Genomic DNA, 15052 nt, shown 5'->3' on the forward strand with positions numbered 1-15052 from the left:
TCGTCAAGGTTCGAGTGTCAGGTTCATGCGTATGGCTTATGGTGGTGTACGTCGTCTGAAGTCTGGAGTGTCGTCTGGACTCCAATCCCTCGTCAGTTGGCCTCTTGGTCTGCTGTTCGTTGACGGCCGCCGTGATGGGTCGTGGTCGTTGGGACGATGGCGAACACGTCGTCAGCTCAGCTGTTGTTCGTTACCTAGCGCGCCTCAGAGCGGGCAGGCGCAACAAGTGCTACCTAAGTGACCCCTTTCCCTACCTAATCTGGCGGTCAGGTATCCAGGGCATCTGAGAAGGGCGACGTGGAAACTGTGGCTGTGCTCATCATGGCCCCCCTTCTGACTCCTCCTCTGGCTCCTCGCTTGATAGGCGGCCATTTGATCAATGTCCGACGGCCTGAAGCCGCCTCCCGAGAAAACAAAGATAACCGTGTCGATCAACCCCAGTGATGCTGATGTATTGGGCAAAAATCCAGACAAGGTAGGTCCTGGGATGGGCGATCCATTCGTGAGTTGTCTTTGATGTGGTGTCCCGCCTCGCCCCTACCGAGGCCAGGGTTCCCAGAGCTTTGGGGGGCAGGATATTTGGGGGTCTGAGCAGCCCCTGGAGAACCAAGCCTTCGGCCCCTGAAGGACATGACTTTGCGCGCTGAAGGCCCTGAAATTAGGTCGTCCTCGCCGAGCCAGCGGGTGTCCTGTGCGCATTCGCCTGCACTGCACTGTGCCACGTCATCACACTCGCCGCGGGTGACGCCCTCAAGCCACATCAATAGTGCAGTGCTACAGTACCATTTTGATGTTTCTGGTCGGTACCTAGCAGCCTCAGCCCTAGAATGGCAGCTTGGTGCTCCTCTCCTCTCCGCCTTGCCATTCATCGTCGTAGGTTCGTCGCTTGTTGATCGCCTCACTAGAAAGGGTCCATCATCAATTTTTGGTACATCATCTCAACCGTAATGTACCCACTCATCTCCTCTCTTGATGCGTAGCTGGTTCTATTTCCAGCTAACGCACGCCAGGTCGACAAAGCATCAACTTTGTCCGGCGTGGCTCTGGGCTCGCAATGTAAGACTTATGACCTCACCCAACGCAGACCAAGTTCAGACACAGCCCCTGCGTGACTCCCCTTTCATCCTTCACCTTCCACGTGACGGAGCGCAATACGGAAGCCGTCACGTTGCCGGCACAGCAATGGAAGGAGAGCCTTGAAAACTATCCGTGAATCCCGGATGCCATACATCACAAGCTACCTCGGACACGACCAACAGGAACGAACGGGCCTCCGGGCTTGCCGACCTCAGGCCGACTTTCCATCTGGATATACATACCTTGCGGCGCGGTCATGCCGAGGATCGACCCCGGCCCCGAGCCAGAGTGCCTGAGTCGTCAGCCGCGCACGGAACAGTGATTTCTCACGGGGGAGAAACCCAATTTCGCCAGTCTTTGGGATGTACGCTGGGCTCGGCAGCCTGCCAGTGGGCTGTGACTCGAAGAAGCTTTCGGCACTTACAGCCAGACTTTCAGCACGCAGAGTTGCTTCGGCTGGCTGATGCCATTTCATTTCTCTACCGGCTTGAACGTGACGCAAGTGCAGTCGTCTACAGCCCCGCGAACTGGCGCGCTTTCGCCTACCTGGACCAAACCTGCCTCGTGACCAGAAAATGAGCCCAAGCTTCATGCAGGTGACGGCTGCTTCGCCGGCTGGCCATGAGGTAGGTGGAGCACCATCTTTCCGCCCGGCTCTCGATGACCGAAACGGGGGGCGGTTGAGGACCGTTAGGTAGAAGGCCGACCCGGCCTTTGTCTCCGACCAAAAGACAGTGGAAGTTATATGTACACTGGCCGCGTATTCGGGTTACATTTCGTGGCCTGCACTGCCCGGATTATGCCTCGTCAGCTGTCCACTTGTGCTTCGAACTCCCAACGAAGAGACCTATGCTCGCCTAGGTACTTCGTTGCCTCCGTTCTTTTCTTTTCAAGTTGGGTCGTGGCCTCAAGAGGATATGCTTGAAACACGGTGCCACAGCCGCCTGTCGAAAATCGTTAACTCCGGTGTCCATCGCGGGCCATGTTCCCCTGCACCAACAGCACTACTTACTAATAAAATGCTATTGGCTAAACCCATCCACATCTGGCAAAGCAGCGGGATTGGAACAACGCTAATACAATGACTTGCCGCATTCAGATCTACCAGACCCCTGGCGGGCATTCTTGAATGGGGATCGAGCAAGAAAGTTCACGACTCATCCGGACTTAAGAATTAGGCCTCAGCAAGTTGAGATATTCCGCAACCCAACGGGCTGGGTGATCTAGTATGGCCAGCTGGTTTAAAGAGGGCCACCGTGTCTACAACCTCAGAGATCTCGAAAGAGGTCATAGAATTCCTCTTACGCCGAAATTTTCCGTTGCTCTTTCAGACTATGTCCACCATCCAGAGATCGCTGGCCTGGGCCGAAGTTGCGCCTGGAATCTGGCACCGAGATATCGATGAGGTCGAGACATTTTGGGCCCAGGCGGCCAGGGCTCACGACACACAGGGAAGGAGACCGGTTGCCATAACTGGGACACGCCTCGCTGCAATTAACCAGATGCCTTCAAGCTTGCACAGGGATCTAAGCAGCTCTTAAGAGAAGCCTGGTGTCGTATACGCCATGACCATCCATCGGTCGCTTCCGAAGTAAATTACGATTTTGCTACGGAGCGGTTCACGCGGGAGTATCGCACTCTTCAGAATGATGCTGAAAGGGAGGCGTGGCTATCATCAACTTTTATCGAAATCGCAACCGGCCAAAGTGGTGTCGAATTTGCCAACTCTGATCCGCCAGCGCCTAGCCTGCCGACCCTTTTCGTTATCAGACCGTCTTCACATGACGATTCATCGGACTGTCGCGATATTGTCTTTCGAGCTCCTCACGACACAATCGATGGCGTCGGGACGCTGTTGCTACTGAAGAATCTTTTGGAACATGCGTCTCGCATCTTCGAGCAGGATGTCACAGATGGGATCCCCGACTTCAATGGTACCGAGACCCGGAATTTGAGTCCTTCGTACCGCGCGGCGGCTGGAGTGCCTCAACAATTCACACCAGCTCTACAGAAAAGAGTCGCCCAGATGACCGCAGAACATGTCGCTTTCTCCAAGACGCGTGCGCCCGAATCGAAGCTTTATCTTTCGCCGCCCTTTGTACATGGCGCTCAGTCACCTGGCCGGCATCAGCGAACTGACATCACCTTGGATTCTCAAACGTCAGCAAGCATCCTCGCGGCCTGCAAAAAACTTGGTGCAACCGTCACCCACGCCGTGAACGCCGTGATTCCTATCGTTCTGCGAGATCTTGTCCCTGAAGGCGCAAAGAATGAGACCTTCTACTTTCGCTGGGACCTGTTGCGCAATCTGAGGCCATTCTGCGCCGCGCCCTACAATTCGAACAAGCACCCCGTCACGGCCTACCATTCGGGCTCGTGTTTCGCTTGCGACCTGGTGATCCCTCCGAAGACAGACGAGAAGTCCTCCAAAGATGATTTCGAACACGTTCTACCGGAGATCAGCGCCCTGTATCGTCGGGTAGCTGACGACACTGAACATGGCCTACTTGCGCCCACTGTTTGGACCGGCTGGCTGCAGACTCTCCCGAAGATTAAGAAGAACCCTGCACCTGGACCACAACCGTCTTCAACGCCAGGCGTGACTCTATTGAGTTTAGGCCGTATAGACGGTATCCTGCCGTCCAAAATTGGTGCGTTTCGCGTGAGCAGGCCGTGGATCACCGGAGAAGAGATGCGCAACGGATTTGGGCTCTTCCTTACATCTCACCAAGGGCAGTTGAATCTTGCGGCGGCGTACAATGACGCTTGGCAGACTGAGGAGGCGGCACAGAATTTCCTGAAGGCGTGTTTGCGATCATTGAGTACGGCGCTCAATGTTGAGATCTGATATCTTGCCCTGTGGCGGCAGAGATGCCATGGTCAAAGTCGAGCATAGAAGAACGACTTGGAGATTGAATAGAACATCAAAAGGTACTGACAGCACTTATAAACTCTTCTCCAGGTATGAATATCATTTTATCGTACCGATTCCTAGATATCTTGATGCCTTATATGATTTACGATCAATAGCCGTCGCCTAAGCGATGGCCTCAGGGTGTCCTGAAACTGGCTGGTGCTTGTGTTCCTTCAAGTCGTCTTGCACAGCGTTCATCAGCTTTCTCCTATTATCAGTGGTCAGATCACGCGTCATGAATCGAATGCCCTTTGACAACCTGTGGTGTATAGCTATTTTCTCCAATGGGCATTCGGGGCAAGAGGTCTCCGAGCTGCGGCACAAAACCGGCACATTGTCTTCAGCAACCAGACTTTCACATATTTGGTCCTCGATGTATCGAAGAACCCAGCCCAGGAGCGAATGAGTACCTTTCCTGCATCACGCATGGGGCCTGTTGACACCGCCCGTCAAGCAGCAGTCGCGAACCGCAAAGCCTGGTTATGTGAACGGAGAGGCAGAGAGACATCGCATCAAAGTTATCATTCAGATGACTGGAACCGCGTGGGATACATTGACGAAAGGAAAGGCCTCAGGAGATGGCAAGACTGTCAAAAATTGACCGGGGATAGAATGCCTGTCCAGATGGCGGGACGCCAGTCGGGCGGCGGGTTGCTGCCCCGCGTTTCAAGATGCGAATATTTGACGCCATGGTCACGGCCCAAAGCCACCAAGCGTCAAAGGCAATAGTCCCTAAGACCATGTAGCCCTCAGAGCCGCATGATAGCCTTGCACGACATCGCTTTTGGCTCGCAAGCGGCAGTTTGAGGGATGAGTCTCGAAAGCCCGATCTCGGACCCTGTGTCGATTCACACGGCTTCGCAATTCTCAACAAGTTACATACTAGGCCCGAATTTCTCAAGAAAATGACATGCATTCTTTTCTATTTGCCCATAAACCTGCACATGATCGGATGCCATGAGAGGCACAGGCTGGTCGTTGCTGGCGCTGAGGGCCAGCACTGGCGGTACGTACCTCGGCATCATATGGCTTGGTGCCGTGGTCGGCCCCACCAGTGTCTGCTCCGAAGGCCGGCATCCACCGAAATGGTAGCTGCGAGCGCATGCAAATGGTGGACACTGACGTGACGTCGATTTTGTCGTGCTTCATTCCCACGACAAACACCACACCAAACGCCGGCCCAAGCGCGACGACAGCCAATCCTCGTCATGGCCACCGCGACGCCTACCACCGAGTCGCAGCAGCTCGCGAAGAAGCGGCCCAGCGTCCTGCGCTCCATTATCGCTGGTTCGACGGCGGGCGCCCTCGAGATTGGTATGACGCATTGTGCACGTTCAGAGAAGATATCAAGCTAACCTGCCCAGCCATAACCTACCCGGCCGAATGTATGGTCTCCAATTGACGTCGTGGTGATGATGACCCTGACAATTCATAGTCGCGAAGACGCGCTCGCAGCTCAACCGACAACTGACAGATGGAAAGAAGCTACCGTGGCCCCCCTTCGGCGCACAGTGGTACGCCGGCTGCACAACGCTCATCATAGGCAACTCGCTCAAGGCGGGCATCCGTGGGTGGCTATGGATTCAGAGAGGCGGAGCACATGGCTAAAAAGAGATATCCAGGATTCGTCGCTTTCGACCAGTACAAGACGCTCTTGGCAGACGCTGATGGCAACATATCGGGGCCTAAGACGGTAATTGCTGGCTTTGGCGCAGGTGTGACCGAATCGGCGCTGGCCGTGACGCCCTTTGAGAGCATCAAGACGACACTGTACGTCGCTCTTATCACCAATAATGCAAAACCCGATGGCTGACCTTTCAGGATCGACGACCGCAAGTCACCCAAGCCTCGCATGCGTGGCTTCCTCCACGCAGTACCCATCATCGCACGCGAGCGTGGCATCCGCGGCTTCTTCCAGGGCTTCGTGCCGACGACAGCTCGGCAGGCGGCCAACAGTGCGACTCGATTTGGCGCCTACAACATGCTGAAGCAAATGGCCGAAGGCTACACGGCCCCCGGCGAGAAGCTCGGTGCTGCGGGCACGTTTGCTATGGGCGGCCTGGCGGGTTTGATCACAGTATACGTGACACAGCCACTCGATACCATCAAGACGCGCATGCAGAGCATCGAGGCGAGGTCACAGTACGGAAACAGCTTCCGGTGTGCGGCACTCATCTTTAAGCACGAGGGCGTCCTGACCTTCTGGAGCGGCGCGCTGCCCCGTCTCGCTCGACTGGTGGTCAGTGGCGGACTCGTCTTCACCATGTACGAGAAGAGTATCGACTTCATGGACAAGCTGGACCCCGACGGGCGATACCTGTAGCGACGTCGGAATTCATGGTGGGATTTCAGGGAACAGAGAGAAAATTGGCGTCTTTGTGGGACATAGAATTTATATATGATCATACAAGTGTTGTACATTCCTGTTGTACATGCCGCTTGTTCTGGTGACCTTTCGGTCCATGTTTACTTCGTGCCGCTTGCCCGTTTGCATGACAGACCTCTTCATGGTATCACAATATCTCTATTCCCATCGGAACATGCCCGATAACCTCTTGGACATGCTCTGCAGCCACGTCCTGCTCGGTGCCTCCTCGAGCTCACGCAGTAGGTCTTTGAAGTATGTCGGCTGACTCTGGGGCTTGGAAATCTTCGGTCCGAGGGGAAACTGTGCATCGTCAGCCATCGTTGCGCGAACACCAGATGTGAACCAGGGGAACATACCCTCTTCGCGTAGCGGTCCTCAGCCAGGCTGTAGAGGGCGTTGACCTGTGCGAGCTCCTTTTGCTCAGCAGCGGGTGTCGCGGCACCAGCAGCGAGACGCTTCTCAACGCCGCGCTTGAGGAACTCGGCGAATTGGACCTGTGGCCGCAGCTCGTCCTTGGGCCATGTGGCCAGGGCGCGCTGGTAGTGCTTGAGGGCTTGCTGGGGGATCGTCAGCAGATGTCGCGATCTTGGTAGGGTCGGCGGAGGGACGGCAAACATACGCTTGCGGGGCGTGCCATTGTGTCGAGATTGATGTGCAAGATGGACCCTCACGGCATCGTTTGGCGGGCTGGGATGGGCGGGGGATGGAGGATCCCGAGATAATAGCACTTGAATCGGAGGCACGGAGGGTCACTGTCGCAATCGCAGACGTCAGGACTTTTTTCCAGCACGGCGCGCGCTCTCCGACAGGGTCTTGACAAGCACCTGTTCAGGGGCTTCTGATTGGCTGCCTGAGCTTAGTGCTAGTGTCAGCCCCTGATTCGTCAGCCTTTGTTGCGCATGAATGTGCCCACCAGTTGGTTCATGGCGGGGCATTCCAGCACTTTCGGACCAAGACGACCCATGGCGAAGGCAACAAGTCAATGGAGTTAGTGTCCTCGCCGCCCTTGGATCAGGCTCACTGTAGATTAGTTCCGCTGTCCCCCTCGAAGCCAAAACGCGGTTAAAGCAGCAAAGCTTTACATGGTAGGATGCATCCAGTCGTGGCGAGGCTCGTTCTCGATCCGCTCGGATTCGGGGCTTGGCATTGACTAAGCTTGCCCAATTCTGGCTGGGGCGCCATGGCCTTGGCGGGAGAGGCCTCTCTGTCTGATGATCATGCATGGCCGCCTGTCGTGTCGCCGCCGCCTTGCTGCTACCGCCTGCCACCTACCGCCCCCCTTCCCCAATCGAACTCCCTGACCGCAGTTCCGGGCTGTCCACGCCAACCGTTTCGTCCTAGAACCCCAAGATACACAGTCGCCCCTTTGACCCTTTCCCTTCCTTCATCATTCTCTCGACGATACTTCCGTTTCCTTTGCGCCTTTCGATACTGCATTCCTGCGCCCGTTCCTTTCTTTCAGCCAGCGTTCGTTCACCCGACTCGTCGACTTCGTCAGCCGATTGACACTTCTGCCTTGAGTTTGGTAGTGGAGAACAAGGGGAGAGGGAGCCTGCTCTTGACCCAAAAACAAAATCCCACACCATCGACATCATGACCAGCCGATACGAGCGGGTATGTTATTGACTTTGAATGTGACCCTTGTTCGCCATCTGACACCATATAGGTTCATGCCCAAGACGAGGACGATTCCCGCACACGATCCAACATAACTCCCAACTCACCACCGCCATCCTTCCACTCACGCCAATCCTCACGAGAACGTTCCCGCGTTGATCCGACCCTTGCCGATGCCTTTGATACCGACGGCGACGACAGCGATGACGAAGGCGACGACAGACAACGTCTAGTACGCGGCGGCAACTCGCGCGGTGCCTCCCGTCCCGATACCCCGACCGAGAGTCCTACCGATCAATCGATACCCCAGTTCCCTCCATCCCAGCCATCAGGTGCCTCGACTACACCTTACCGTGTGTACGGTGCCGGCACCGACAATGGCGGTGTCTTCTCCAACCTCATGGCGAAGCCGGAGCGAGCGACAGAGGAAAAGGAGGAAATGCCACCGGTACGTCTGAACGTCGTACGATCACACGACCGCTTTGTGCTAACACATGACAGACATATGAACAAGCAGCACTCGACGCAGCACCACCCTACTGGGAGACGACGATTCTCGCGCCTGGCCTCGGCGGCGCTGACGAAGTCTACATCGACGGCATGCCGGTCGGCTCCCTCTTCAGCTTCCTGTGGAACGCCATGATCTCCATGTTCTTCCAGCTCGTTGGCTTCCTCCTTACATATCTCCTTCACTCGTCACACGCTTCGAAGAATGGATCTCTTGCCGGCCTCGGCATCCAGATGATCCAGTATGGCTTCTACCTCCGCGGCGGCCCGACTGAGGGCGATAACGCGCCACCGATGAATGGAGAAGACGGATACGCCAGTCCGCCTGACCCCAACTCGCACAACTTCAACCCGGATGCCGTGGCAGGCGAGGCAGGCGGAATCGGCGACATGAGCGGATCGGACTGGATTTCGTATATCTTGATGATTGTTGGGTGGTTCATCCTGATCCGCTCCATCTCCGAGTTCCTGCGCGCGCGGCGACACGAGCAGCTGGTGATGCAGAGCCCGGACAGAGGCCTGCCTGTGCCGATTATTGCGACTGGCGAGTCCACGGAGCGGGTTGTATGAGGGATGGGTACAGGGCGTTTTCGGGTAGGGTTATTATACATCGCATTATAAGATAATTCGCAATCACATGAATGGGACACTGCACATGTTGGCCGGAGACCGACTCCATGATATTATTTCATGTCCTGTTCATCTTCCTCTCCGTGTTGTAGAGATGATGTGTATAGCAGAGTAGAAATGTATTGTTGGCTTTCGCGATTTGCCCCTCAACTAGGTGGATGAGTTGCATCATCAGCCGTCAGAGCACATGACTGAAGGTTGTAAACGCTGAACCTCAATTCACCATCAACACTGCGGGGCAGACTCATCCCACAACACAGCCATTGCAGTGCGATCGCCTGCACCCTCACTCGAATCGAACCCAATCGAAAGCTTGGCCGAGCACAATTCCCCTCCCGCGATCCTTAGCTCGCGCACTCGCCATGGCCTGGCGCAGCTCGGGCGACACAAATCAGGCCCTGGCCGAGAACCTCTGGCGCAACAGCCTCATCAAAGACGAGCGTGTCAAAGATGCCTTTCTAAAGGTGCGAGCCTCTCCTCTCCTCCACCACTCACTCCTCCACCACTCACATTCCCCGTCCCTTGCTGACGCTTTCCTCAGGTCGATCGCGCGCACTACGCTCCCAAGTCGCCCTACGCAGACCATCCGCAGTCCATCGGCCACGGCGCCACCATTTCCGCCCCGCACATGCATGCCATGGCCGCCGAGTCGTTGTTGCCCTTTGTCGTCCCCTCGCAACGAACGCCGGCGCCGCGGGTGCTGGACATTGGCTCTGGCTCGGGCTACCTGACACATCTGCTCGCGGAGCTCGTGGGCGAGAGCGGCACAGTTGTGGGCGTTGAGCATATCGACGAGCTGCGGCAGCTGGGTGAGGGCAACATGACCAAGAGCGAAGAGGGCGGAGGGTTTCTCGGAAGCGGCAGGGTCAAGTTCTGCACGGGCGACGGAAGAGCTGGGTGGACGGAGGACGGCAATGACGTATGGGATGCTATTCATGTGGGTGCGGCGGCTGTCGAGTTGCATCAGACGCTCGTCGACCAGTTGCGGTCTCCGGGACGGTGCGTGCCCTGTTCCTAGACAAGACGACGGAGATTGTGCTAATGTTCTATTTCAGGCTGTTCATTCCGGTTGCGGATGAGGATGGTAGCGGGAACCAGTATATTTGGACGGTTGACAAAAAGGAGGACGGTACGGTGGTCAAGGAGAAGAAGTTCGGCGTAAGGTATGTACCCCTGACGGATGCCCCTGGGCGATGAAAAAGCTCTGCTTTGCGCATGGCTGCCCAAATGCATGCAGTGTGTTGAGCTCAGAGCAAGCTTCGTTCGTGCCCCGTATGTAGTCTGTAGAAGTTACGACGGTCAGCCCAAGACTTTCTTTTCAGGAGCGCACACGCCGCCTCACATCTTCCGTGACTCTTGTGTAAGAAAGAAAATGCATTATCATCAAGTCATCGGTCTCCATGCACTTAGAGCCATCGTTTCCTCCCCGAAAGCGGTTCCGTCTTGGCCGAGGCCTCTAAGATCCTCATCTCCCGTATCGAGTCCACGGGTTTGCTCTTGGGCGGCACCATCGGTGGACTCTCCAACCCCTCTTCTAACTTGGCCATGTCCACCGCTCGCGTCCCCCATGTCTGGGTCAGGGCCCCATAAGCCTCGACTACACGTGTCATGCTCTTCATGCCCTCCGCGCTGAGGAATGCATGTCCATGATCCTTCCCCTCGAGATACAGCAGCGCCAATTCCTCCTGGCCCGTCCACCGCTCCGGCGTCGTCCTCCATTCGCGCCTGTCCTGACGCGAATACTTGACATCGCCATAGTATATATAACTCGCCACAGCGTCCGCGTTCACGACGCTATCGTCGCCCCCTAGAACGACCGTCGTCCGTCGCCCCTGGAGCTGTTCTGTCCACAGCACAAAGTCATGCCAGCATAGCCGTCGCGCCAGCGTATGTGCCATGCCGGGATCGCTCGCCCAGAAACGGGTCTGCCAATCGTTCGGTCGACCCGGTCGTGGCGCGCGACGCGTGAGGTTATAGGACACGTCGGGTAGGTGCAGGAGCAGCGAGACGGGGTCGGCGAGGATAATGGAGGCGATACGTCCTGCAATATCGGGCCTCTGCAGCATCGGTGACGTCAGGAGCGTGCCGAAAGAGTGCCCTATGAGTATGGCGTCCTTCACGTCGTGCTTGTAGAGAATGGCTGCGAGGGCGGAGAGGAGCTCGTGCGTTGTTGGCAAGGGGCCACTGATGCGGCTGGAGATGGGCAGAATCTCGAGGGCGAGGACGCCGACATCGCGTGGTAGGGAAGTGAGCCACTGACTATAGGCAGCTAGGCCGACACCACCGCCATGTAGGAAGATGACAGGACGATGCGTCGATGAGGTATGCGGGCGGTGGAAATACGAGAGTTGAGCGCATGGTGAGGCGTGAGGGGACAGAAGTGTCTTGAATCGAAAGGGAAACGTCGTGAAAAAGGTCGACCGCGGCTGGCGGTAGAATTCGAAGCCTTTGGCGAGAAACATGACTGTTGTGATGACGTCGGCAAGCCCAACAAGCTGGCTGGTCAGCCTGATGTCCCCCAGAATACAAATACAAAGTGCAGGTAACTTACTGTGTAAAACGTCAGGCTGCGGTGCGTCATCTCGACGGTATCAAACGTTAGGCGTATTGGAACAGCATCTCCCTGACCCTTTTTAATTTTGAGCTCGCCCTTCTCCTCCACGTACTGAATGTACTCATCGAGTTCCGCGCTATTGTCACCTAGATCCCCGTCACGGTCAAAAAGTGCCCAAAGTAGCCATTCCTTGTAATTGTCCTGGCGAATGTCATCGTTATGAGCATTTGAATGCCACTTGCGGATGTATTGCTCAACGTCTGGAACGTGGTCCAGACCACGCTTGAAAATGGACATGCGAAGGCCTCTTGAGAGGGGCATCGGCTTCGGACCGTGGCCTTGCAGGCGGGAGCGGTATGGGAGGAACCAAACAAGGTAGAAGCTGACCTCCGGAATGGCTATGAACAGAAGGATAATGGCGAGTGGGCTAAACAGACCATGCAGGCCGCCGAGGAAGACGATAACGATGATGACGTTGGCAGTCACAAGCCCGATGTAGTTCACGAGTGTGACTGTCACCCGGAACGCCAGGCTCTTGAAATGAGACTGACCGACGATCATGATGTGCAGGTTTGTTCAAAGCAATAATCGGCGAAGAGAGTGGGTGAAGTGAGAGATTGGCAGAACGATACCCGCTTCTTCGGACGAGGCCAGCCAACATCCTGGGAGCTTAGGAGAACCTTTATGATCTAGACAGGAAAGGCACCATGCTGGAGATCGGCTAAAGCCAGGATCAACACGAGGTTCTCCTTCCGTGATGCATCGCGAGCAAAATGCTGAGGATGTAGATAAGACGAAACAAACTCAGCACGGCCGAACGAGTCCCTTCACGAATGGGGGCCTGCCGCACACGTTGGGTGGAGCCCCACTGGTGTCCATGAGTTCGTTTAGCTTTCTCTCTGAAACGACGTCTGATGTTCATCATGTAAGTACCGTAAGAAGATTGATGACTTTTGCGAGAACTAGTACTTGGCTAGCGCCGGCCCGACCATTCTCGGCTGTGAGGGTGACTAGTTGGTCTTAGAGCTTACAGATGAGTCCTAGTCGGCCTGAGATGGGCTGCTTCAGGTTGAAGCTGACGCGGATAGTTGTGTAGGTGAGAGGGTGTGTTTGTTAAGAAGGCGAAGCAATGTGATAGATTCCTATGGGATCGAGGTGAAACCCAGCTTGGCGGCTTTCCGTATGGATTGCGGCAGCTTCTCCCCACGATATTTTGGGCTGTCCCTCTTGATTTCACAAAAGCGTGTCGATCATGATGCATTAAGCTTTATCTACGAGTATTTAATTTTACCACCTGGTGAGCAGTTGATGCTCGGCTGCCCCAAACTACTGCCCCTACCTCTGCAGCACACGCTTCTCAGCATATCGCAGCGGGAGATAGAGCAAAGAGCTTAGCACAAAGGCCACCTCGAAGCCCAAGTCGCCCGTCGTCTTTGCAATCGGCCCAGTGTACCATGCCTGGTCCATGCAGGGGATGATGAGGCCAAAGCTCAGAAACCCTGCGCCAATGGCAGCGAGTCCGCTCGGCAGCCTCGATGCATCGTTCCACTCGTCATGGTTGTATGCCTTGTAATTGGCCTTGCGAAAGACAAAGTGTTCTACCAGGACGATGCCGATGAAGGCGGCAGACCAGTAGGCGATGACAGCCACAAAGTTTTCGAGGCTCAGGAAAAAGTCGTCAGCGGCCTTGATGGCGACGGGGATCATGATGGCCGTAACAACAATGGCGTAGATGTATCGCGGAACGCGCGAGAAGACTGGTGCGACTGTCTGGAAGTTGAGGGTGACCGCGTACATTGTGCCAGCAACATTGCCGAGCAAAGTGAAGGCCAGGATGACGACGACAAACTTGCCAAAGCCGCCAGCGGGCTCAAGCATGGCGGCCAAGACACCGCCGACAAGAGTCTCGTCATATGCGGCGCTCCACGCCGGCACATTGGGAATGGCACTCCCAATAGCGGCACCGAGGGTCATGAGGAGAATGGCTGGTAGAATGAGACCGAGGTAACTGTATGCGAAGACGCGGAAAGACGCTCCACGGGCTGAGGGGCTGAAGTAGGTCGTCAGATCGGAGGCGATGCAGGCCCAGGGGATCATGTACGAGGCGATGATCATGCAATAGTTTAGGACCTGTGGGGCCGTGGCCGTCGGGACCTCGACACGCTCATGTAGCTTAGAGCCGCCGGTACCAGTGGCGATGACAATAGCGATCAGTGCCGGGATGAAGGCATAGGTCTCATAAAAATGCAGAATTTTGTAGCCGCAGAAGGAGATGGTCAGAGCGAGAAGAGATATCAGCACGATACCGAGGGTCGGTGTTAGCGCGCCGTCAGTGACGGCCGAGATGCACTGACCGCCCACGACAAACATGATGATGCAGAAGCCGGTGAGCGTGGCCAGGTTCAGGATGACGGGGATGGCGACAAGGTAAGGGCCGAAGCTGAATCGAGCTTGGATCATCTGTCGCATGCCAGTTTTGGGACCCAGAGTTGCCATGTAGGCGGGGGCCAAAGTGACGAAGAGGATAACGAAGACAATGATGAGGACAGAGTCACGGAAGCTGAGACCACTGTACTTGGGGCCAATGAGACCAAAAGTGATACTGTGTAGGGTGTCAGTCATTGCGGGGCGTGAGGAGTGGAAGTGAGGTTGAGAAGGGGCGTACGGCAGAATGTTGAAGTTGATGGAAAACCAGATGGTAAAGCAGTTGAAGTAGCGCGTCGAGTTGCGCTCCTCGAGGGCGATGGGCTCGACACCGCGCTCCTCTACACGACCAGAGACAAGAGCCTTGCGGAACAACGTCTTGAGGGTACCACGGCCGGCTTCCGGCGCATCGTGAGTCGGCTTATCCTCGAGTGGCGAGGCGACGGCAGGCGCCTGCTGCTTTGCTGTCTCGACGTCCATGGCTGTAATCATAAAGGGTAGTGTTCAAAGAACGAGATACGCTTGGGACGACTCAAGAGGCTCGTGGCTCGCAGCTATATGCGGAGTTACAAGTACCCCGACATTAAGCGGGCGGCGATGAAGATTTCTTATCGCAAAGACTCATCGCGAGTTCGAGTCACCCTGACCACCGGGACGATCCGGCGGGTCTGGACCCTGGCAACGCTAAGGCGATCCGGAGGGGCGCCGGGTCATCACCAGTGCACTATTGGTTGGACTTCCAGACCCAGTGGCGGGCGGCGGTGTTCTTGGGGTGGTCGCTTGGCGATTGGTGAACACCCCGCTGAAAAAAGTCTGCGGGTGATTAGTTGAAGGCGATGCCGGTCAAAGGTTTAGCACCAAGCCAGGGAGTCGCATGTTCCCCCGTAGTTGTTGTGGCCTCGAGCTAGACTCCCAGTGGGCAGTCGATGCAGTGAAAAGGCCAGTATGTATTGCATCTACG

At 55.9% G+C, this 15052-nt stretch overlaps 8 protein-coding genes across 8 annotated transcripts; 5 read left to right on the forward strand and 3 right to left on the reverse strand.

Moving 5' to 3' along the window:
- Positions 1-2411: 2411 nt before the first annotated feature.
- On the forward strand, positions 2412-2618 carry VDBG_09827 (conserved hypothetical protein; the record flags this gene model as incomplete). Its single annotated transcript, XM_003000061.1, has 1 exon — positions 2412-2618. The coding sequence occupies one exon, from the start codon at positions 2412-2414 to the stop codon at positions 2616-2618; it is 207 nt and encodes a 68-aa protein (XP_003000107.1).
- Positions 2619-3103: 485 nt separating this feature from the next.
- On the forward strand, positions 3104-3925 carry VDBG_09828 (conserved hypothetical protein; the record flags this gene model as incomplete). Its single annotated transcript, XM_003000062.1, has 1 exon — positions 3104-3925. One exon carries the CDS (start codon positions 3104-3106, stop codon positions 3923-3925), a length of 822 nt encoding a protein of 273 aa, XP_003000108.1.
- A 1274-nt stretch (positions 3926-5199) lies between these two features.
- VDBG_09829 (tricarboxylate transport protein) lies at positions 5200-6314 on the forward strand (the record flags this gene model as incomplete). Its single annotated transcript, XM_003000063.1, has 5 exons — positions 5200-5305; positions 5356-5376; positions 5427-5558; positions 5614-5761; positions 5813-6314. The coding sequence occupies 5 exons, from the start codon at positions 5200-5202 to the stop codon at positions 6312-6314; spliced, it is 909 nt and encodes a 302-aa protein (XP_003000109.1).
- Positions 6315-6515: 201 nt separating this feature from the next.
- VDBG_09830 (conserved hypothetical protein) lies at positions 6516-6996 on the reverse strand (the record flags this gene model as incomplete). Its single annotated transcript, XM_003000064.1, has 3 exons — positions 6516-6659; positions 6716-6916; positions 6979-6996. 3 exons carry the CDS (start codon positions 6994-6996, stop codon positions 6516-6518), a joined length of 363 nt encoding a protein of 120 aa, XP_003000110.1.
- Positions 6997-7952: 956 nt separating this feature from the next.
- VDBG_09831 (metal homeostatis protein BSD2) lies at positions 7953-9147 on the forward strand (the record flags this gene model as incomplete). The annotated part of the gene is made up of 3 exons (XM_003000065.1): positions 7953-7973; positions 8026-8424; positions 8478-9147. The coding sequence occupies 3 exons, from the start codon at positions 7953-7955 to the stop codon at positions 9051-9053; spliced, it is 996 nt and encodes a 331-aa protein (XP_003000111.1).
- Positions 9148-9475: 328 nt separating this feature from the next.
- VDBG_09832 (protein-L-isoaspartate(D-aspartate) O-methyltransferase) lies at positions 9476-10393 on the forward strand (the record flags this gene model as incomplete). Its single annotated transcript, XM_003000066.1, has 4 exons — positions 9476-9577; positions 9655-10112; positions 10169-10276; positions 10351-10393. 4 exons carry the CDS (start codon positions 9476-9478, stop codon positions 10391-10393), a joined length of 711 nt encoding a protein of 236 aa, XP_003000112.1.
- A 126-nt stretch (positions 10394-10519) lies between these two features.
- VDBG_09833 (conserved hypothetical protein) lies at positions 10520-12228 on the reverse strand (the record flags this gene model as incomplete). Its single annotated transcript, XM_003000067.1, has 2 exons — positions 10520-11608; positions 11665-12228. The coding sequence occupies 2 exons, from the start codon at positions 12226-12228 to the stop codon at positions 10520-10522; spliced, it is 1653 nt and encodes a 550-aa protein (XP_003000113.1).
- Positions 12229-13002: 774 nt separating this feature from the next.
- VDBG_09834 (purine-cytosine permease FCY21) lies at positions 13003-14571 on the reverse strand (the record flags this gene model as incomplete). The annotated part of the gene is made up of 2 exons (XM_003000068.1): positions 13003-14269; positions 14333-14571. The coding sequence occupies 2 exons, from the start codon at positions 14569-14571 to the stop codon at positions 13003-13005; spliced, it is 1506 nt and encodes a 501-aa protein (XP_003000114.1).
- Between the last annotated feature and the right edge of the window lie 481 nt (positions 14572-15052).

The sequence above is a fragment of the Verticillium alfalfae genome, genomic scaffold (assembly GCF_000150825.1).
Source record: "Verticillium alfalfae VaMs.102 supercont1.16 genomic scaffold, whole genome shotgun sequence".
NCBI classification, from domain to species: domain Eukaryota; kingdom Fungi; phylum Ascomycota; class Sordariomycetes; order Glomerellales; family Plectosphaerellaceae; genus Verticillium; species Verticillium alfalfae.